Genomic DNA, 24340 nt, shown 5'->3' with positions numbered 1-24340 from the left:
GGTCAGCCAACTGATAAAAGGGTTCCATATTAGTTTAACACTGCTATTCTGTTAATCTTGCCAGCCATCTCCGCATTTGAGGGCTTGGGGGAAAAGGGAAAGGTACTAAAGTCGGTGCACCAACGCCATGTCCAGGATAGATCTAGGAGCCCAGTCAGAGCAGGCAAATATTTCAACTTTCCAGATCCAGCCAGGCACCTGTAGGAGATTCATGAGTTGAGTGATCTGTAGGTTCAGAAAATCGACAAGGGAAGAGCTCCAAACCTGCACCCTGACTGTGATGGGTCTTCCTCCTAACTTGCTGCATAGAATTTTGGACCAAATTTGAAGCGGTTTGCGATCTTTAGGTGAAATGCTATGGTTTAAAGTGAGTTGCATTTTTCCACTCTTTCATTTGTACCAGGCACAGGGAGGGACTTGAAAGTGGCAACTAAAGTGCTTCGGTTTTAATGGAATAATTTGAGATTGGACTGGTGTTTGCAGTGACCTAAAAATGTGGCCTGTGTTTTATTATTGTATGGCCATTGAACGGGTTTGGCTCTGGTTTCTTAAACGTTCTAGTTTGAGCATAGCTCTTGTGTGTATGTGACCATGCATCGGTGGAAAGAAGTGACATGAAAGGATACATGCATTACAGTGAACAGATCATAGGAAGACTAAAAGTGCCTCATCTTAGATTTCGAACTTTCGTAACAGGTGTAGGAATTGATACCTCTAAATACAAACAAATTATTACATGCACTTCCATCTCCGCCTCACCAGGACATGCTTTAATCCAGTTCTTATATCTTCAAATGCATTTAGATGTTGGTGTTTGACTTCCATCCTCTTGACTGCTCTTAAAATGAAGCATGGTTTAGATAAAACGGTTTGGAAGGGCTCATTTGGTTTGCTAAGCAGTAGGTACGTATTAAAAAGTAACAGACAAAGTTAAACTTACAAGTGATTCTCTTGGTTAGGTTGCTTAGGTGGGTCTGTCAGCGCTAAATATCATTAGAATCATTCATAGCAATTGCCTTTGCCAGGTTATCAACAGGATTGTTCTTCAGCATTGATAACTAACATCTGTTGTAGGATGCAGGTGTTGGTAAGAGAGGGGTATGTGGATGGAACCAGGGATGCTGATGACTTAGGCCCTAATTAAATCTTTCTTTCTCTCTACAGGTTTGTCCTAGAACAGTATAATGCCCTATCTTGGCTGACCTGCAACCCGGCCTCCCAGGACCGCAGCTCCTGCCTGCCAATCCACTTCATGGTGCTCACCCAGATGTACAATGCCATCATGAGCATACTCTAACAAGGGGTAACATTGGCTGCTCCTCACTTTCAGGATGCCTTCCCTGCCTTTGGATTAGGGAAGCGCGACCTGCCCAAGCCCGCCCACATGCCGTGAGGATTGCTGACTACCAACAAGACATTCTTACCTGCAGGAAGAAAAAGGGAAGGGCTTCCGGGCTGTGTTCATTCTTCAAGATGGAAAGGAATGGACTCTTCGATATGGCAACTTGCGGCCCATTGGACATCCCATGCTCCTTGTGGGAGGCTGTTGCCACCGAAGACAAGGCTCGGGCTGAGCCAGCAGACAGCGCCGTGAGCCGGGTCCAGAGCTTGAATGAAAAGGAAGTGTCACGAAAGGAATGCACCAAGTACAACGGAGCCAGACTCTGCTCCCTCTTAGATGCAGGACCTTGAGAGAGCGGGAGATGGGAGAGCACCTCTCCATGCAAATGAAGCCCTGGTCACGACCGCCTACCAAGGTCTGCAGCTGCCGTGTGGCTCTGAGGCAGGAGCCGCAGGACTCCCAGAAACATATGGAGGATAACCATGGGTGTGCGCAAAGACCACCCACTGCTCACGGTCCTCCTGCCCCATCCAGCTTCCTGAGCTGGTGTTACCTCTTTATTGATCCTTAAAACCGGATGACTGTTTTTAATCATTATTTACATGTTTCATTATTTATTATCAATGCAGTGGCCACAAAATAATTAGATGTAATATGAAGGAAGGCTGTCAATCAATGTGAGCTCTGTGACAGAAGGCCGCTTAAGAGATGCTGAATGTGCAAAAGGGGTAATACCCTAGAACGCTGATAGAGAACCCCCAGGAGAGATGAGGCACTTCGGGTGGGGTTGAACCAGGCCATTCCAAGTCACAATGAACCATGGTGAAAAATAGTCAATAAAAGTCTTCTATTACCTTACATGAGTTTTATAGACACTTACTGCTAAAATAAAATCATGCTTTTTAAAAATAGTCACGCTAGTTCCGTTTGTAGACTGGGATAAACATCTACTGATGAAAAATCAGATTGAACCATGCCCCCTCTCAACCGCCACTGATAATTTAAGAGAAGGAGCCTAGGCAGCGTTTACAAAGCATATAAACATACTGTATAACAGGCGGTGGTTTCCTGTCCAGGTATTTTTTTAAATCTGGAAGTAAATTATATTCCAAGCAGGCTTTTGAAAGGCACCGGGTAACCGCAACCTCTGATGCGGTGCGTTTCTTTTACATACATAGCAGGACCTCTTCTCTTACTGCCATTACAGAAGGAACGGAGTGAGTATTCCAGCTGACTTTTTAACCAGTATTAACATAAATAAAAGCACCCCACAAACTTGACAGGACAATATGCTATAGCGGTTTATGAACTCCTGGTAATTTGAAGAAGCACGAATATCCAGAGTAGTCTACGAATCAGACATTCAAAAATGCTTTACCCTCCTTTCCATGCCAGTGTGGTGGGCGACAGTAAGGGGTGAGTTCAAGGGCATGCCCTGCCACATAGCAAGGGATTGTTCAACATTTTCTGCATCATCCTGCCTCAGAAATGCTTAGTTTGCTGATGGGCCAGGATGATGTATATATTAGATCATCATGATGAACCTAGCTCATTTAAATGTCTATTTTTACAACCATTGAAAAATATATTTCTCTTGGAAGTTGAGGAGCCGAGATTAAATGTGATCAAAGTGTGGGCTGTTTGATGGTCTTTCTGTGATTTTTCCCCCTTATCAGTTTATTTGCCCACCTGTTCATGGGACCTCACTACTTATAAGGGAGCGGCTGCCCTCAGTGTTCATGGGACAGAAGAATGTCGGTTGAGCCGGACATGTCATTGCATCATATCTGCATTATCCAATCCACTGGAGGCCTCACTGTGATAGCAAAGCTTCTTGCTGTACACATGAACTTGGACATTTTAGGTGCCTCCCCCTGAGCTTTGATGCTTACTGTGCATCGTCATCATAGAAAAAATCTGCATGCCCATCTTTGTAAAACGTCCCTTATTCCATCACCAATCCGACTGTAGATGTCACGCAGTGGTTTTGTTGGTTTTGAATTACCTTTACGGACTTTGTGCCATTTATTTTATTTATTATGATAACCAGCTTTTGTGCGTTGACATGACGGGCATCGGATGGAAAGAACGAAAATGGAAATCCCAATGGTTTTCCTGCTTCCGTTCTGGTGGATGTTTTCTTGCTCATGGCTGATTCACCCCCAGTACCTCTTTTTCACGGTGTAAGTGTGCAGAATTTTACTAAATGATAGAGGGGGTAGCGAAAGGATAAGCAAGGCTATCAGCAATTCAGTTTTGGGTACAATAAATCACCATATCTCAATGCCTTTTATAGAAGCAGATGATGGAAACCTATTGGTTCATCTTCCATTTCAACCAGCCTTAATTTTTACATACCAGAACTATGCCCCAAACATGAACTCTAAAAAAAATAACGAAGTCAACACTTTGTTGTAGCCATAGCTTAGCACTAATGACACTCAGCCAATGCATCTCTGTTGTGTGGCATAATCTTTTTTACACAGCACATCAAGTATTATTGCATAGTTATTGGTCTGTGCAAATGAATCATTCACATTCAATTTGCCTACTTATGTCTGTATCCGAGGTTCATCGAATCATACATGTCTTGCAGCATCAGATGTTGACGGTCTTATAACTGCTCCAGCGCCTAGCTGTCTCATAGCAGTATCGCATCTTCTGACACCAGCGGTCTCATTGTACCATCAGACCCTGGATTCCACTTAGCATCATCTGAATCCAACTGTCTCCAATACAAATGGGTCCCTGTAGGCTCATGCCATCAGTGTTTGACTCTTGTGAGCCCTAGTGCAGCAAAGTTCTCAACCTGTACCTCTTCAGACGTGAGTAACTTGTGCAGTCATGTTTCCCTTTGCATTCTTTCATTTGCAGTTTTTATTTTTTCTCAATGTAAATGGGACTAAAAACAGCACATTGCAAAACAAAAAAAAATTGGATGATATACTTATTAATGACAAATGACAAGAGCTCTGTTTACTAATTACCGTGGTGCTGTCATACCCTCAAACTGTCTCGTGAGGCTTTTGGACCACGCCAGTGAGTCATTTTCACTAGTGGTAGGCTCATGATGCGTTTGGTGTCCATCAGTATGAAGATGCCATTGGTCTGTAGCTGTCTCATGTTACCGTTTGAATCGACATCTTTGTCGCATCCAAGCATGGCACACTGAAGAAGCTGCCTGACCATTAGTCATGTCATGCCATCAGACAGTGACCCCTCAAGACATTATCAGGTCGCCATTCTCCCATCACATTTGCCCCTAGGTTCATCAAAAATTGAACTGGAAAAGCAGCTTCCCTCTGACACTCTATTCAGCCATAGTCCTTGAAAGACCGCATCAGAACCGCTCATCAGAACCGCTCATTCAAATACAACCAATAAACCATGGCTCTAAAGTGACACCAGTGGTCCTCAGTGACACCATTAAATTAAGGACATCACGTGACACCGTGGCACCATTGGACTATACTGGTCTCATGGCGGAATGGGGCATCACTTTAATTCCCATGGCAGGGGCTAAATCATTGACAAGATTATCATGGTTGATCAGATCATAAAATCTGAACGTCTAGAGGCAAAGGCTGAATATCCCTACATATTGTGTTTTGTCTTTATAATACTGAACACTTCCCATTTAAGTTGTATTTTCTCAATAACTAGCTACTAGGAAATGTAAGCTAACCTTGCTGGCCACAGTGCTTTGTCCTTACACATTGTCAAAATTGCCTTCCCGCTGGTCAGTACTTTGCATTGTAGATGTATACCACAGATGATCTCATATCCTTGGCTAGTCGCTCAGTATTCTTTCCTATACCATTGTATGACACCAACCAGAAAGCATGATGATTATACAAAGCTATTGAAGTGCAGTGCTTTTCATAATAATAGTGAGTGAAAGGTTCAGACACATTAATACCACTAAATACACCTTTGTATGTTGATGACAGGAGGAGGTTTCTCATTTGCCTGTGGCTATGGTTAAATCATTTAAGTATATGTAAAGCTCAGAGAAAGGTCTGGCTCCTCCCGGTGTCAGTCATTCTATATTTTTCATTGTTGGTCAACACAAAAATAGGTAGTCAACTTTCATAAGCACTCTGCCTTCACATTGCGCTTCATGAGACAGCTGTAATGTACATATTGTGTGGCGTCCCTCCATTAATGCCGAGATTGGAGACTCATCCTGCCTCCTGCCTTGTCTTTGTAGAGTACTTTTTTTTGTTATCCACATTAATCGGTTTCTTTGGTCCTGTAATTTTAGATTCTAAGTGCAAAAGCAGACTGGATGCATGCATTTCACTTTCACGGGCACTGTTTTGCTCCCTTAAATCAGTCTACTTGTAAGTTTCACCCAAACGTTTTTCTTTACCTTTCTTTTTCATGTAGCATACTCTGCACTGAGAGTGTTCTACTTTTTGTGGTTGTCAGGGAGTTAGCTGGGAGAGTTGAGTTCGTTTGGTAAGTTAATCATAACATTTGGAGCTATTTTTGAAATTTAGACAAGCTTTTCTACAAAGTCAAACTCGTGATTCTTTTATGTCTAATAAATGCGGCGATTTGGCTCTTTTGAAATAGGGTTTCATCTATGATATATTCCCTCTTCATAGCCATTTCCCTGTTAAGGTAAACGTTAACCTAAGTTGCAAATTCCACCATAGCTTCCTCAGCTGGAAATTCAGTTGGTCCCTTGGTAGATCATTTCAGCTTGTGGATTCTCCAAATTATTTATATTTTCATTTCGGTTTTACACTAGTCTTTAGATTTATTTCACTTTATTCCCTCAGTTGTATGACTGTAAAGGCTACTGGCAGGAAGTTTATTTCGCTGGTATCCGTAATGTACCTTGCTGGCCTTGCCAGTTCACGTTCTGTCCTTACACAAAAGCAGAACATTTCCACTCCTCAGGATGCAGGTTTGGTACAGCATGTGGGGGGAATAGTAAGTCCTGTCTATTATCATTTTCTCAAGAAGCATCTAACCAATAAAAACATCTGTAGCATATCATCCTTAGTCTAAATGTACAGTCCGTTATTAAAGATTACTTAAGCTGGTCTATAATGGCAATTAGAACATTGGAATGTTGGTAGCTCCATTGAAAACAATGGAGTGCTCCGGGCTTATAATGGTTGGTATAAGCCTAGCGCTCCAACATTCCAATGTTTCTTTGTTCACAGCTCTGGCTGTGAACAAAGGCTTCAGGGAACTTGAGGGGATTCCAATCCCCTCACGCTCCCAAAAGGCTTTGTTTTTTTTTGTTAGAACATTCTGTCCTCTAGTGACAGAATGTTCTAATAGCCTTATAGCCCTTCATAGATGGGCTATACCGCTATTAAAGTCCCTCTCCCTTGTTAAAGGCCCTCGCCTTCGGCTCTGGGCCTTTAACGCTGGAGAGGGCCTTTAATAACCGGTATAGCCCTCTACGGCAGGCTATAAGGCTATATTATTTACACCATTATTGGTAGGTAAGGCATGGTTTTTTTTGTAGTGGTGATCTACGTAGCATATAATCCCTCTCCATGCAAACCCATGAATTAAATAAAGCATTGTGTATGTTTTTGCTGTCAAAATGCATTCTCCTTTACACCGGAACCTTAACATTCATGTAGAATCATGAAATCTACTTAAGAAAATCTTGAGACTCTTGATTTGAAATGTCTTTTGTCAAGATGACCGTAAGGTTTGCATAAATATCTTATCTCTGTTGGGTTTGTCTTCATCTGGAGAACTCTGTAAATGATAAAGCATTCTTTTCTGTCAGGGCTTTGATTACCAAGACAATGGAAATATTCTGTTTTCTTTCTAAGACATCTTGTGCTCTTTGCAAAAGCACCTCTGCATAGTCTACATTTAAAATGAACTAATAGCCATTTCCTAATCACAGCAAGGATACTTGGATTTTTCACGGTTACTGGTGATGCAGAACTTAATTTTCTTTTTCTTCAAAAACATTTACTTGCGGAGTAGTCTTAATGGATTTTTGGGACAATAAAGCATAGTTATCATTAGGCATATTCCCTGAAAGTTACAGCCAGGTCAGTGCAACCCTAACATCAAGCCTCCACTTGCAGGCTGCTCTTGTAAATACAACTTGGGTGATAGTTGAATTATTAAGCTGATTTTGAAAGGTGGCTCCTCAGAACTTCTTGCCTCAAGACTTGCTTGGCCTTACAGCAGCATCTCTCTCACCCCTTTGGCTTGCCATTTCATAATTTGCCTATCCGCTCCTGTACCATCAGCTGTAAACTAAGCACCAGTCATTAATTGTACACCTTGTCAACAGACTGTGTATACACAGCTAACGTTTTTTAAAAAATGATCTGAAGTTCCCTAATAAGTGTTTAGTACTTGAACGAGCTTAGTAATGAGGAGAACCTATGCTATTAGATGGTAAACCCTTGGTACTTCAGACGCGAATATGTGACTTGCATAGAAGCTTGATGAAGAATGAGGGCAGTGTGCTTTTTAGATCTGGAAAAAGCCACTGAATAATAGTTTTGTTGTGTCATTGTTTGTAACACAGTCAGGTTGTTGTAGTCCAGCTCCTTACTACTTCCATAATGGTAGAACCGTTTCAGTAGCGCTTATCAATTTCTTTGCAGAAAGTATTGTACTTATTGTTAATGAAAAGTGAAAGCGCTCAACCTCCATATATCCTTCACATATCCAGGTGCAGGTTCAGCTTTTGTGGTCACAGAAAGTATCACCTTGAATCTGTTTGTCGAAATAAATGCAAGGCATGATTGTTTTCTGCTTGTGTGCATTGTGTGTAGGACCAAAGTATGTTTATTGCTTCAGTTACTCCTTGCATTCCTTTGTCCCACTTATACATTTCCATAACAGTTGTGACAGAAGTAGAAAATGATGATCTGGACACGTCCATGGCACGCAAAAATGAGAACCCTCATAATTTGCACCTTGTGAAGCGCTGACCAGTGGGGAAAGTAACTTTAACAATGCAAAACTATATCACCACACGCTCTACTAGTATTTACAGATCATTATATATGAATTAAGGCTGAAGTGACATATCTGTTAGTGTCTTACTGGCTTTCCAAGCAACATGAATAAACATTTGCAAATAGCAACACAGACGGGAGGGAGGATAAACAGGTTTATGGAAGAATCCAGCCAATGCTTGACCGCTCGATGGAGCAGAAAACTATCAGGGTAAAACATATACGTTCTTGCACCCATCTAAAAGCAGTTAGTACTGTCGAGTGAAAAGATTCCTTAAGTGGGCATGCCTGGTCACGGTGCAGTCCAGGTAGAGGAATGCGTTCCGGTTTACAGTGTACAATCAACTGCAACATCACTATTGCAGTATTAGGTTTTTCCATTTCTGAATGGAACTAACCAGGCCTTTTAAAATTATATTTTACAAAGAAACAAAGCAAGGCTTGATTGCTTGCATTTTAAAGTGACTTTTGAAATCGATGAAGTGATAAAATAATATTGGTAACACTTAGCCATACTTGTCCAACGCCACCTCGAATTTACACATTTTATTTAAAAGTCTTTTTAGAGTCTAATGCAATATCTTGGAGTGGCAAAATGTTTTCTAAAATCTAGAAAGCAGGAGTCCATTTAAGATCATTTTGACTCCTTCCTTTTATCCATTATCCTGTTTACAGCTGCAGGGTTCTGTACAGCAGGATTAAACAATACAGTACTAGAGGCATTGACCCCAGTTGAGGCAGCTTGTAATGACATTGCAACAACGGGATCACTGCCAGTGAGGCAGTTGTTTTTTATTTAATTTTTTAAGTTAAAACAGATATCCAGTGATCTATTTATAAGCTTTTTATGAGAAAACAATTGTGATAGATTTAACAGGAGGTAAAATGTTATATTATGTACTTAACATGATAAAGTCTTTATAATATTGCCATATTAAATATGCATCTTTCCACCTGGGAGTTTTTTTTATTTAACGTGTACCTGACTGGAAGAATTCTAACTCCAGATTTCCTATCAAGGTGAAAATTTGTAATGTTTTAAACCATGTAATATATCGAAACTGTCCTCAATGTTTGCAATCAATGGCGAGGGAGTGGGATTAAAGGGCAGTTCATTGCAGTTAGACCCCACCCTCCAGCATGCGGTTATATGTATATATTTTCAATTATGAACCTTTTTTATTGTAAAAGTTGTACATTTCTGGATGATTCAGAGTTTTTTCTCTTTTTTATTATTTTTTCCCTTTTCCCCCTCAGAGCATTTTGCAGTGGGTTTCATTTTTATATAAATCGAATACTTTGAGAGAAAACAATGGCAAAGTTCATTTTAATTCTATATCACTGGTACATTACACTAAAAGAGAAAAATGACTTTGATAAAAAAGGAATAAACAATTTTAAATAAATGGCAACCTCCGTATAAAAATTGCGAATGAGAGTTATATACTTTTTACACCATTTTTTTAGATGAATAAATTATTGAATTACTGTAACAGAATTGTGTGTGGCGTTTTCAGTTTTCCAACGAGATAAAAGGATGTTTGGCACATCCATGTTTTTAATATCTCTGGGATTGGGAAGGTGTGCGGCAGCTGGCTTTGACGAGTGTGATGTAAGTAAAGTGATCCACCACTATTTTCCCAAATAAAGACAATTTTTTCCTCCTAAATCCAGCTCCTTACCTACTGTGAGCACATTGGAGTGTTTAAGCAGTCAGAGACAGGAAACAAGGAATCCGGACCAGGGAGGTGGTTTAAGACATGGCTGGAGCAGATGTATTTCTCTGTGGGTATGAATCCAGCAACAGAGTGCTGCTGATATATTGCATGCACTAAACATAGACTCGCCAGTCTTAGATGATGACCGCAAGCTTGGAGCTGGTGTCTCAGCTGGCACCGGAGTGCAACATTAAGGGGGCAGCCGAGGTACAATGAGAGCGTTGGCAGGTTCTCCGATAAAGACACACAAAACATGAGATGCATGGGACGCATTGGCACCCCATGAAAATTTCTGCCATATTACACGAGGACAGTAGGATTAGGATACTTTGTGAACACACGACGCTCTGGATCTTGCTGGAGCTAAAAAAAAAAAAAAGTTTAAATAAGGATGTTAGTTTGATAATATCCCACTAAAGTGAACTTGGAATTGTCATGAAAACACTGTCGCACAGGAAGCAGACATTTCATGACCCGCTTTGTTGCAGTTTGAATTGATTCCACAAAGATGTGAGAGGAACCCTTACAAAACGTAGGGGACAGTGTCCATAAGCAAAAAATGAAGGTGGTGTCCCCCACGTGACACTATGTATTCCTGCACATCAAGCACTCCCTTATTCGTACCTTTACCACACAAACCTGGATAATTGAACCCAATTATATGTAATAATGTAACATTTTATTATTATTATAGTAGTTTGCAAATATTAAAAACAATACTTATTATAAAATCACAGTCTGGCAATTCCTGGTACTTAATCACAAAATGATCTCTTAATATAGCCAGAGGCACAATTTATACATCAATGTACATACATGGAAAACACATTAAATCATCAATATCTTAAATAATCTAACACAAACATATGGTTGTCCTTATTTAAAATTAAAAATACAGAGCTGTCAACGCGGCGTTTCGGTGGATGAAATTCGATAAAACTAACTTCAGGACTTTAATTATATAACAACAGTGATCTACTGGTGAAAATATAAAACATGATTACTACTATATAAAAAATATCACAATCACATACACAGAGTTCAGTTATTATTCACACATCAGTTCTGAATATTGACTACCCATTGATACTCATTCATACTGATGTATTAAAAAAGGTTGGGAATTTAAATTTGTTTTCAAAAGAAATGGATTTAGACCCTCAGTTGGGGTGTTATCTTAAAGTTCACTGACAATACCACCCACATTCATATTATACCAGAGTTAATTTGGGATTCACCTTTTTTATAATGTATATAGGCCCCTCAAATTATCTTAAGATACTATAGTTAAATACCTGTTTGCTGTCCACCGAATATATATTTGTTCAGGGATTCCGAATCAGATTATATTCTACAAAGGATAATTTGTATGCAACTCATAATCATGGGTTAAATAATTCCACCTCATATGTCACTGCCAGTCTACTTCATTACCTTGACTGAGTGACAAGGGCAGCCCTCCACTGGAAATTTCTATTATTCCTAAACATCAAACTTCTGCTTCCGAAATGACATCTGGTTAGACAAGCTAAAAAATAAGATACATTTAAGATTGTCATTGGGCCATCTAAACTTATTTTTCCTTTTAAGGCCCAGTCCCTGGTTTATTTTGCTTACCAATTTCATTCATACTCTCCGACTATCTTTTTCCTTATATTTTCTATCTGCTAGTACACTACTCGCGCCAGGCTCTCTTATGGAGTCGGCGTAAAAGGATTCCTAATGCAAACAGGGAACGCATTTGATTTCTTAGACACTTTATTATCATAAGTTATTTTATGTTCCTAATGCAATCAAGTATATTAATATAACTAGCAACTAGCACATTAATAAAAAAATACATGCGCTAGTTCTTCTACCCCAAAATTACGTACGGTCATCAGAAGACCAAGTTTGTCACCTTCAGTAATACCCTTTCTCCAGTATTACATCTTTCATAGATTCACATGCTTGTATCTTCCCCGTTGTCATGGTGGGAGTCTCACGGTAACAGAATGACCAAGCAGTATCATAGAGAAGAAAACTGCATAGAAAATCCCCATAGGGACTGTAGTATTTGGTAACCAGACCATCTCCTTGTTTGGTCCAAAAGTCAGCCAATCAGCATTGCTGCCCTGCCCTCACACTCCCCAGCAGAAGCTTCCTGCCTCAGATTTCCAACCGCCTTCGTGTGAGAAAGGAGTCTCCCTGAGCTCTGCTCAGTTACTGTTCCTGAGTGAACTATTGACCTTTTGCTTCCAAATATCCTGTCTACTGGATTAAGGTATTGTGTGTACCTATTTTCTTCATTATGGATGAAAGCTCTAAAAAGAGGCTGTTCAGGCCTTGCAGATCCTGTGGGAAAGCCAGGCTTTACTCTGAAGATCCACACAAGGACTGCCTATACTGTCTTCATCCTAAGCATGTTGCTAAGGATTGTAAATACTGTAGAACCTTTTCTGTCAAAACTCTTAGAGACAGAGAGGCTCGCTTGCTGTTATGGCTTCAGAAGAAGAAGGCCACATCAGACTCAGATTCTGGGGAGGAATCTTATAAAATGACACTGAAGAAGAGAAAGGCCTCTATTTCTGGGGAGAAAGTGGAGCCTAAAAAGAGTAAATCTAAAGAGAAAGCAGCGTCCTCTCTTCCTATTACTCCTCTGAAGAAACTGTTAAGTCTAAAAGGGTCAGGGTCCGCTCCGTCGACCAGTTCCCTAGCTTCTACTTCAAAATCTGTGGTAAAGACTTCAGCTCCGTCGACGACTTCACCGTCGACGACGACTTCATCGACGATAGGATCTAAAGCTGCGTCGACGTCGGCAACGTCGACGAGTAAGATTACCCTGTTGACGAAGAGACCGTCGACGACATCGTCGACGAAAGGTTCGACGACGAGGATGTCGACGGGGGCCTCGTCGACGGTGGTCCCGTCGACGACGGCTCAGTCGACGGTGACCGCGTCGTCGACGGCACCGTCGACGAGAATCATTCTGTCAACGGCGAAAGCTTTCAAATCGCCACAGTCGAAGACTGATTTCTATCCTGTCTTTTCAGTCGTCCAATGTGTTCGGCGACTATCAGCAAATCTGCGGAATTCACATCATGGACGCAGATTTCACCTCTACCACCATCTTCATTGTTGGAACAGGACTCAGACGGAGAGGAGTCCTCAGGTGCCGCCTACAGCCCTTCACAGCTCCAAATAAAGAGCCAGGACACGGACGAAGAGGAAGTACATTCCTTCAAGGACAGAACTCAATCTTCTAGATACGAGTCTTTCCAAGAAACTGGTGATTATAATGAGGAGGAGGAGCAACAAGAGGAATCACGAGAGGAAGAGCGGCAGGAGACAGTTTCCATACCTGTGTCTCTTGTATCTGACCTTAGGTTCATGATAAACGACTACTACCGTCGTTTTCCGGAGGCAAACGCCCCTCAATGATATACGCCGGTGGCTTCTTCACAGCCTCCAAAGACAGACTCTACCTCTCAAGAGCAAGTGGTGAGATCACCGCCAGTAATTACAATAAGGGATGACCTAACCGAATCCGACGAGGATGAACAACCTGAAGGAGAACTTGTTCATGATGCTTCGGGGCAGGAATGGAATGAATACATTTTACCATCGGCCCCGTCACCTAACCCACTACCATCTACCGCCCCTCCTCAAGACATTGGAGGGTTCCATGACATCATGGAGAAGGCGGCTAAGAGGTTCAATTTAGATATGGAAGTTAAAGAAACGGAATGTTTCTTGTATGATTTCAAGGACGATGCCAAAAGATAGGTTCGTTCAATACCAATTATCCCTCACGTCTGGGAAGAGGGCCTGAAAATTTTAAAGACACCGGCTTCCATAGCGGTTTCTGTTCCAAGGATTGAAAAGAAGTATAGAGCGCCAGAGTCTGCTGCAGCCTGTCTTATAGGACACCCCAGACCAGAGTCAGTTGTGACGCAGGCGGCGTAGAGAAATTAAAAAAACCGGTGGCTACTTCCTTGGTGCCACCAGACAAGGAAGGACGGAGAATGGATGGTGCCGGTAAGAGGTTTGCGGTCATAGCAGCCTCTACTATTAAGGCAGCCAATGCTATGGCTCTTATTAGCCGATTCAACAGGCAAATGTGGTCAGATCTTGCACCCATACTATCTGCGCTACCGGAAGATAGGAATGGGGAAGCGGCGGCTATCCTCAAAGACGGAGCAAAGTCTGCTGCTGAATCAATTGACATCGCCATGGATGTTTCATCTATGGCCTTCAGACAGATGGCTGGGGCAGTTTCGCTTCGCAGGCAAGGCTGGCTTAAAGCAACATCGTTTCGTCCGGAGGTGCAGGCAAAAATTGTGGATATGCCTTTTGATGGCGAAAATTTATTTGGGAAACATATAGACGAAGCGCTACAAGGCATCAAATCTGACACGGATACTGCTAGAGCGCTGGGGTCCCTTCAACAAGGACGGTTCCAATCCTTTCGTAAAAGGGGTGCAAGAGGTCAATTCAATCAGAGATCCTCTTTTCAGACCAACAGATATCAGCCTTATAACCAACAGGGATATCGACAATACAATGCTAACACCCAGTACAGGCCCTCCAACTCCTCTTATCAGCAGCAGTCTAGGGGCAAACCAAACACCAGAGGGAAGAATCAACAGTCTAACAGACGTCAATGATTTCAGGCCGGCGCTCCCCACACAGCAGATCCCGGAAAACGACCGCTATCTGTCTCAATACTTCAACAACTGGATGTCCATAACATCGGACAAATGGGTTCTAGATGTCATAAGCAGGGGTCATACCCTGGAATTTGTAGAAATGCCTCCAGATCATCCCCCGGTGCTCAGGCTCAACCAACATCGTCAGGAAATGCAGAAGGAAGTCCACTCGCTTCTGCAAAAGGGAGCCATAGAAGAAGTGCCGCAACATCTCAGAGGGAAAGGCTTCTATTCGCATTTCTTCCTCATCAAAAAGAAACAAACCCTGAAATGGAGACAGGTATTGGATTTTAGGGATCTTAATCAATACATAAAGAAGATTCCCTTCAGAATGCTCTCATTACAAGAGATCCTACAAATGTTAAAGAAAAAAGACTACATGGCGTCTTTGGATCTCATGGATGCGTACTTCCATATTCCCATTCATCGGTAGCACAGGAAATATTTAAGATTCATCGTGGAGAGTCGCCACTTTCAATTCAGGGTCCTTCCATTCGGCCTCAAATCGGCCCCGAGAGTGTTCACCAAATGCATGGCCCCGGTGGCGGCCCATTTAAGATTGCAAGGCCATTACATTTATCCATATCTGGACGACTGGCTGGTGACAGGTCCATCATTCAGAGAAGCAACAAGATCTCTTCAGTGCTGCATTCGGCTATTTCAACACTTGGGACTAAGGACCAACTTGGAGAAATCCTCGCTGACTCCAGCCCAGGGCATCCAATTCTTAGGGGCATGGATATGCACCAAGGAAGTGAAAGCTTATCCTTCCGAAGACCGAATGAGAAAGATAATGGGTCTAGCGGCGACACTTCAGACAAAAAGGTCCACTTCTGTGAGAATGTACAAGTCCATGTTGGGGATGATATCATCCTGCATCCCACTGGTACCAAATTGCCGTCTTCGAATGAGACCTTTGCAGGAACAACTGGACGAGCAGTGGGTTCAGTCCAAAGGAACCTTCGAGGATCGAATTACCATCACGAACCGTATGAAGGTGGCCATGTCATGGTGGAAGGTTCAGAAGAACTTGGATCAGGGCTTGAACTTTGTTCCTCAAGATCACGATTATGTGATGACAACGGACGCCTCGTTGAAAGGATGGGGTGCGCATCTTCAAGAGCTGGAGATTCAGGGCCTTTGGTCAGACTGGGAAGCACAGCTTCACATAAACATGTTAGAGCTCAAAGCTGTGTTTCTGGGGCTTCAAGCCTTCCTCCCCAGGATACGACACTCGTCGGTACTTATTCAAACGGACAGCACCACGACTATGTTTTATTTGCTAAAGCAGGGTGGAACAAGATCCAAACAACTGTCGACGTTGGCGCAAAGAATCTGGAAATGGCTGATAAACCACGGCATTTCAATTCAGGTACAACATATACAGGGTATCCTCAACATACGGACAGATGCCCTGAGTCGCACATCAAACGTGACACACGAGTGGGAACTGCACGACACTCAGCTTCACAACCTGTTTCAAAGGTGGGGCACTCCCACATTAGACTTGTTCGCAACCAGAGACAATTCAAAGTGCGTCCAGTTTGCGTCCAAGTACCCTCAGCAAGAATCCAGGGGAAATGCATTCCACATGGACTGGACAGGAAGGTTTGCCTACGCGTTCCCTCCGTTTCCATTAATACCGCGAGTACTTCGCAAAATGAGGTTAGAACCGTGTCATGTCATACTGATAGCACCAGCCTGGCCGAGGCAGGCATGGTTTTCAGAACTACTACAGATGTCGAAGGGCAGCAAGATCCAGCTTCCGACATTCCAGAACCTCATCTCCATGAAAGACGGTCAGATTTTGCATCCGGATCTACAATCGCTAAAATTGTCAGCATGGAACCTCATGAGCGGGAATTCCAAGACTTAAACATTACACAGGAATGCAGGCATATTCTGTCGCAAGCCAGAGCTATGTCAACAAACAAGACATATGCAGCAAAATGGACTTGTTTCTGCCACTGGTGCGACAGTCAAAACTTACATCCGTTAACAGTACACCCCAAAGGTATTCTACCTTACCTGCTATTGCTATCTAAGGCAGGTCTGTCGCATGCTTTGGTGAAGGTACACTTGGCAGCAATATCACGCTTCAGGAGGAAGCAAAATGAGCCATCTCTCTGGTCTTCCAGGATAATAAAGGAATTTATCAAAGGACTTTTTAGAGTTTTTCCACCCATTCGGCGCCCACCAGTGCCGTGGCACCTCAATACAGTCCTGTCACAACTTATGAGGCCACCTTTCGAGCCTATACACAAAACAGACTTACAGTTCCTATCATGGAAGACAGCCCTACTGCTTGCCCTAACATCAGCAAGGAGGGTTAGCGAAATTCAGGCCTTTTCAGTGGAAGAGCCCTTTTTACAATTTCGCCAGGACAGGGTTATATTAAGGACAAATCCAACTTTTATACCCAAAGTTCCTACGTCTTTTCACCTCAATGAGCCTATTGTTTTGCCTACCTTTTTTAGCAATCCCTCATCGGAAGCAGAAGGAGCATTGCACTCTTTAGACATCTCTAGATGTTTGAAGTTCTACATTGAACGGACAAAGACATTCCGCAAATCCAAACAATTATTTATTGCATTTGAAGGCCAAAGGAGAGGCCTTCCTCTGTCAAGACTGAGTATTGCCAGATGGATATCATCAGCTATCCTGAAATGTCATGAGAAAGCGGGAAAGCCGCTCTGTTCTAAAGTGAATGCCCATTCTACAAGGAAGATGGCGACATCAATGGCCTTGTTCGCAGGAGTGTCACTGCCCGACATCTGCAGAGCAGCGACGTGGAAGAGCGTGCATTCATTTACAAGGCACTACTGTCTAGACACTGCGTGGAAAGAGGACACAGCAGTGGGACAAGCTGTTCTGAAACGCCTATTTCAGTAAGGTATGATTTGATTGTCTGTTTCTTTCTATGCAGTACTTTGATTTATGTTTGTACATATATATATATATATATATATATATATCTGCATATATGGTATTATATTGATATGTATTGTTCTATCATTGATATACTGCAGAGCTTCCTTCTGGGTTCTGTCCTGGAAACGCTGCAAATTTTGTGAGCACTGCTTACTACTCTGATACAAGCATGTGAATCTATGAAAGATGTAATACTGGAGAAGGAATTAGTTACTTACCTGTACACTATAGTTCTCCAGTATTATCTTTCATAGATTCACATGCGCCCGCCCGCCTCCCCGTTTCTCAGGCAGAACCTGTTTCTCGGTATTTATCCATGTCTCTCACTCGGGGACGGAAATCTGAGGCAGGAAGCTTCTGCTGGGGAGTGTGAGGGCAGGGCAGCAATGCTGATTGGCTGACTTTTGGACCAAACAAGGAGATGGTCTGGTTACCAAATACTACAGTCCCTATGGGGATTTTCTATGCAGTTTTCTTCTCTATGATACTGCTTGGTCATTCTGTTACCGTGAGACTCCCACCATGACGACAGAGAAGATACAAGCATGTGAATCTATGAAAGATAATACTGGAGAACTATAGTGTACAGGTAAGTAACTAATTCCTTCTGATGGATATTCCATCTAACTGCAGACCTCTCACCGTCTTTCCACTTCCTGGTTCTGTGGAATGAACTCTTAACCATCTACGTTAAGGTCCCAGTTAACAGTGCTGCACACTATCATATCTGATGCATTATTAAGCTGGGCACTCAACGGTGCGGCTAGAGGTGAGAAATAAAACGGACGTCTGTGCACAGGAGTGGGGCCTCTTCCTGGGTGGACAGAGTTGATGCTTCGTCGTTTGACGCCACCAACTGGAATGTGAGTGCAATTGCTGAGAAATTTCCAGATCCAGTCTGGTACCTGAGAGTACTCGCACTATGAGGACTCTGTGGTAAGAGTATCCACCAGATCGTGTTACCGACTGTAACATGTTACATTTCTTTTTTTTTCCGCCAAGTCTCTGACCCCATCACTACACTCTGACCCTACCTGCAGTGACTTTCGGACTACAGTTCCCAAACATTTTTATGAACTTCAGCTTCTGCCAAAAAGAGGTATGAGTTTCTGCATTGGGACCAACTGTCTGCAACTCAACTCGGGCAAGGCTGAAGTGCTGATCTTCGGGGGAAGAATATCTCTGCATGGGATCACAGCTGGTGGTTCTCTGAGCTTGGACCCACCCCCCAGACCATGCCCACAACCTCTGCATAGTCCTTGACTGAAAACTTACAATGATTCTCCACATCAATGCAGTCGCCGCCTCGTGCTTCCACATCCTCCGCATACCTGAAGAATCTTCAGTGGATCGCTGTGAACACCAGGAAAACCGTCACCCAAACCCTCACCTCCAGCTGCCTCAACTACAGGAATGCCCTCTACGCCCTAATCCCCCACCTAGCTCCTCAAGAGACTCCAGAGCATTCAAAATGCAGTGGCGAGACTCTTCTTCAGCCTCCCAAAACGTGCCTGCAAACACCCACCAGACTCTTGCGCTCCACCTCCCTGGTCCTCACTCACACCTGCTTGGCCTTCACTCACACCCCTACATTCACTGCAGCCAAGGTGGAGGGTGCGCCTTCTCCTACCTCGCCACGAAAACCTGGAATGACCTACCCTTCCACCTATGAGCATCACCCTATTTAGTAGATTTCAAAAGGGAACTTAAGACCTGGGTCTTCGATTGAGACCACTGTCACCTCAGCGCCCGGATACCTTTAGGAGTGAGGAGTAGCACTTTACAAGATTGATTGATTCCATTGACCATAAGGGAGACCCACCATGTGGATGATCAACTTCATGTGGGTTTACTGGAAACCAAGAAGGGCAAGATGGTGCAAAAGAGGATTCTGTTCAGGTGGCTAGGCCTCTGCTTTACAATCTGCTACATGCTGGCTAAGAAGGAACACTCAAAAGTACTGCAAGTAGATTCTACCAGGGCCAATGCTGCTATGCTGGCATAGGCAAGGGATTTGCTGGTTCTAGACATCTGCCAGACTGCGACGTGTTCATTGGTGCACATGTTCACAAAACATTACTGCCTTGAAAGCCAGGACTGATGGGAGGGCCATCTTGCCCACTTAGTCCTGCAAGAATTCTTAATCTTCTCAGACACTTCATCTTTGTGAGGTACTGCTATGGTAGCCATTCTAAAAAGGGAATCAGCAGTTAAAAGTAGAATACTTTACCTTTCGCAACACCTATTTTAGTGGATACTCTAACCACAGATTCCTCACTACCCTAACACCTCCCTGCTCTGTGGAGTGGACTTCTGAACATCATACTGAGCTTCTGAGTTAGATTGTGGGTGCACGTTCACCTGCAATTTGTTATATGTGCTCTACTACCCAGAAAACTCAATGACACATGAAGGCCTCCAGGTGGCCACTCCCGCTTACCAAGAAAAGGGTTGGACAAACCTCAAGGAAACAGTCTGTGAACGCTTCATGATTAACATTGGTCACAGACTGCCGTTTGGAACTAGCAGCACAGCGGATGCTTCACTGACACATTCCACAGAGGTTTTAAGACTGAGTCAAGAGATGGAAAAATGTTTGAACCACTCTGGTCTAACTAAAAGAATATTGCACAATATCATATCTGCCTTTTGACTGGTTTATGGGTGGTATGTCTTATGTGTTTTTAGGTCTCGCTGGTGTTAGCAGCGCGAAGCGCTGCTCCAGCGAAAGACCTATTGTTGTGGGTTTGCCGGGAATGGGGCACAGGGGGTGGTTACGCTCTTCACCTCGGCGATTTCATTTCGAGGACGTGCTTCTGCAGTCGGGCTTGCATCACGTGTGCAGACTCTGTTTTTGTGATCGCGCCTAATGACTTCCGTGCCTCGTATTTTTTTAGGCAAGTTGCACGCGCTTGACTCTCCAGGGTGCTGCAGATCTGTTGTTGTGATCGCGCCTAATGACTTCCGCGTCTCTAATTATTTTAGGCAAGTGGCACGCACTTCTGCTGGCCGTGTCTCGTTTTTTTTTTAGGCAAGTTGCGCGCGTTTTGTTTTTTTTTACCGGCAAGACGGCACACGCTTGACTCTCCAGGGCGCTGCAGATCTGTTGTTGTGATCGAGCCTAATGACTTCCGTGCCTCGTATTTTTTTTAGGCAAGTTGCACGCGCTTCTGCTGGCCGTGTGCAGACTCTCCTGTGCGCTTCAGTTCAAATGTTGTTAACTAATGTGCTTGGTGATTTTTATTTAACCACGGTGTTAAGTCGCAAAGGTACGTTAAAAGCTGCCTCACTGGGACTATGGTTGCTTTTAAATTCCAGGGCATTACCACGTCTCAAACTTTGTAGCCCTTCTTGTCACTGACACCATTACGGTTAAAAGAACGGCTTACAATGTATCATTTATACGATAGCTCATGTTATGGAATTAATTAAAATCAACAAGTTATGTAAAAAGCCGCCTCACTGCCGCTTCTGCTGGCCCTGTGAGCACACTCCTGTGCGCTTCCGTTAAGCTGTTGTGAACGAATGTGATTGGTGCTTTTTCGGTCTTGCTGGTGTTAGCAGCGCATAGTGCTGCTCCAGCGAAAGACCTATTGCGGGTTTACTGGGAATGGCTGAGAGGGGGTAGTTACGCGCATAACCTCGGCGATTTCACCTCAAGGACGCGCTTCAGCTGGCGGGCTCGCATCACGTGTTCAGACTCTCCTGGGCGCTGCAGCTCTGGTGTTGTGAACGTGCCGAACCTGCCTAATGACCGCGCCTAATGACTTCCGTCTATCAGTCTAGCCGTCAATGTGACCCGATGCCCCCACTCACCGGGTCTCTCATACTCCTCTCGTCCTGTCCCGCGGTAGTGGCGCTGCACGGGATTCGTAGGCGGCTAGCTCCCTTCCCTTCACAGGAGCGCGGGGTAGGCTCCCGTCTGCTTCCTGTCTGTGCTGGTGGCCCCGCCCTCCAGCAGGCAGTCCCGGGCAGTCCAGGGCAGTCCAGCCTGGCTGCCTGTGCCCGTGCAGAGGGACCGGAAACACTCAATCCAAGAAAAGTATGTTGCTTGTTGTGGTCGGCATTTGCTTGCAGCGTTTCTCAGTAGTGTCTACCAACTTTGTTTGATGCGCTCAAAGCTTTCAATTAGCTAGATAAGAATATTTACATTTTAAAGAGCTGAGAATGTTGCTGTATACAAGGAGGCGCGATAGGCCAAGAATCACACAAGCTGATGAAGTTGGGAGCCGGGATCCCAACCTAGGTTTCTTCTTCTTCTTCTTTGAGAGAGAGAGACACACTTTCTGCTCTGCCCCAGCTCACCTCAGTCTGAAGTTCCAACGCTCACTCTGACCTGAATGGCAAACTTATTTACTCTTATAGCCTTAAACAAACGTTACCATTTATAGACTGTTTTAGGAGGAAAAAAGATTGCCTCAGCTGTGCGAGATCCTGTCTTCCTTGGATCCACCTGTTGGGCAGACTTCATTGCAGGCTCTCTGAGCTGGATGCACCCTGTTTAGTGGCCCCTTTATGTCGAGTGAGACCACCGCCTTTATCCTCTGGGACTCTCTCCCAGCCTCTCATGGCCCTTCCTGCGAGATTCAAGCAGACCTCTTCTCTGAGGTATTGAGCCCCCCTCCCACCCCATTGGGCCCCTGCATGCGGGGGCAAAGCCTTGAAGCACCCTCTTTGGGGCTTTGTCTGTGTGGCGCTCAGTCCGATGCCCGCAGCCCTCGTTTTCGGCCCTGCCTGTACAGTGCAGCTCGCCAAGATCCCCTCCGGGCTCTTTGCCTAAGGGGAACCAAACCACTGCCCCTTCCTCTTGGCCTGGCCTGTAGGGCTTATAGCGCGATGTGTCTGCCTGTAGAGGGCACCTGTGCATGAACCCCCCCCCTCACTGGGCCCCGTCTGTGGAATGCAGGGGTAATGTCCTTCCATCGATGCCCCCCATGGGGTGCGCATCCCCCCAACCCTTTCCCATTTGTACTGCAAAGCCAGGGTGCAGAACAACAGGCCCTTCCTCGTGGCCTTGCCTATGGGGCTTATAGCGAGATTTCTCTGCCTGTAGAAGGCAGGTCTCCATTAACCCCCTTCCTGCTCACACACCTGCGGAATGCAAGGGGTAAGGTCCCTCGGTCCGTACCAGTTCCCGCTCCCTCACACCCTAACACTTTCAGCTTCTGCTCTGCCTTTCCCTTCCGGGTTGAGGGTCCTGCGGGTGGGTGTGCTGCTCGATGGGGCTTGGGAGCTCCCTCCCCGCATATGCTCCCAAGTACTGAGCGCCGTCGGCCACTGAATGCATCTGCCTAAAAATGAACATGATGCGGGGAGTGGGTGAATGGTCAGGAGAGGGGGGCTCTCCCGGAGAAAGGGGCGGGGAGCTATGATTTTATGGAGCGCTCAGAAGCAGCGCCTTTCAGATTTATATGCACTTCGACAACCGCAAGATCTGAGGAATCCCTTCGAGGGGGCTTCAGAGGGACTTTTTTAACCTTCTCAAAGCGGGCTGGGGCTGATCTCTGGAGGGGCTTGGCATCAATAGTAACGTTTCCAAATTACCATCATGACTCTGGGCAATAGCTTGCTTAATCTTCCCGACGGCGCCTAGAGACTCTTACGGGTGATTGTGCCGCTTTACAAATGTGGCTCAATGCTTTTCTCTGCCCGGCCACAGGCTCTGGTGACTTGAGAAATCCGTGGCTCACAGGGCTCGGGTGGCTTCCTGACACTGTGGAACTGTTCCTTCTATGTTGTCTCAGGGATACCCGTCTGTCGGAATCTGGCCTTCCCCTGGCACGGCTAGCATTGGGATGCTGTGGCTCACAGTACTCTGCTCCGCCACAGGCGGGGACTCACTAGAGTCAAATCTGTAGTTGCACAGTTCATTAAAACAAGCATTTGCAATGCAATAGGTCTTGCATTTGCGAGAGTTTGAGCTATTGGCATTGTAAACGGCAATGCCTTTTATTAAAAGCGTTTGAAAACCTGCAAGCTGTGCGTAAACAAGCACTTTGTAATTGTAGTCCTTGCTTATGAGAAGCAAAGCTGGCAGTCTCTTTTACTGACAGCCTTGCTTCTCGTAAGCAAGGACTATACGTACAAAGTGCATGTTTATGCATGGCTTGTAGGTTTTCGAAACAAAAGATTAAAAGGCAGTGTCATTTACAATGCCAATAGCTCCAACGGGAAACATCATTTACCACGAAGGCATTACCACTACTCACGTTTACCACGTGACACTTACCACGCAGGGTGCCTTCCACGCAGGGTTCCTTCCACGACGTCTTTACCACGGGCTGGGGGGAGACGTGGTATTCCTTGAAGTCGATCAGCGTGGGCATGAGGGGGCAGAGGGAGGGGGGGGGGCTCGGAGGGGAGCTTGGGGGGGCTGGGGGGGGTCTTCCCCCCAAAAAAAAACAAGCAGATTAGTTTTACAAAAAAAACGGGAAAAAAATTAAAAGAAAGAGGAAAGAGCCTCCCCCAAAGACGTGCCGTGTACGTCAAAAAAAGTCCTTTTTTTATTTCGGTGTACGTGTTTTGACGTTTGTTTCAAAGGAGGATGGAAGTAAGGGCTCGAGGAGAAAGACGTGCAGGTAAGACGTTTCTACTCGTAGACAAATGCAACGTTGTAAATACCAGCGTGGTAAAGCCACTTGCGAGGTAAAATTTGCGTGGTAAAGCCATGCGTGGTAACTGAAGTCGTGGTATAATCATATA

General features: G+C 44.4%; 1 protein-coding gene across 1 annotated transcript in view; it reads left to right on the top strand.

Annotated features, from left to right (window-relative positions):
• MED13L (mediator complex subunit 13L) overlaps positions 1-9252 on the top strand; it is a 1083173-nt gene extending 1073921 nt beyond the window's left edge. The window contains exon 31 of the mRNA XM_086943260.1: positions 1165-9252. Coding sequence (XP_086799386.1) covers positions 1165-1297 — 133 coding nt within the window. The 3' untranslated portion in view covers positions 1298-9252. The remainder of the gene's footprint in view (positions 1-1164) is intronic.
• Positions 9253-24340: the final 15088 nt, after the last annotated feature.

Source organism: Lissotriton vulgaris, chromosome 11, assembly GCF_964263255.1.
Source record: "Lissotriton vulgaris chromosome 11, aLisVul1.2, whole genome shotgun sequence".
Taxonomy (NCBI): Eukaryota; Metazoa; Chordata; class Amphibia; order Caudata; family Salamandridae; genus Lissotriton; species Lissotriton vulgaris.
This window is presented reverse-complemented; position numbering and strand designations above follow the sequence as displayed.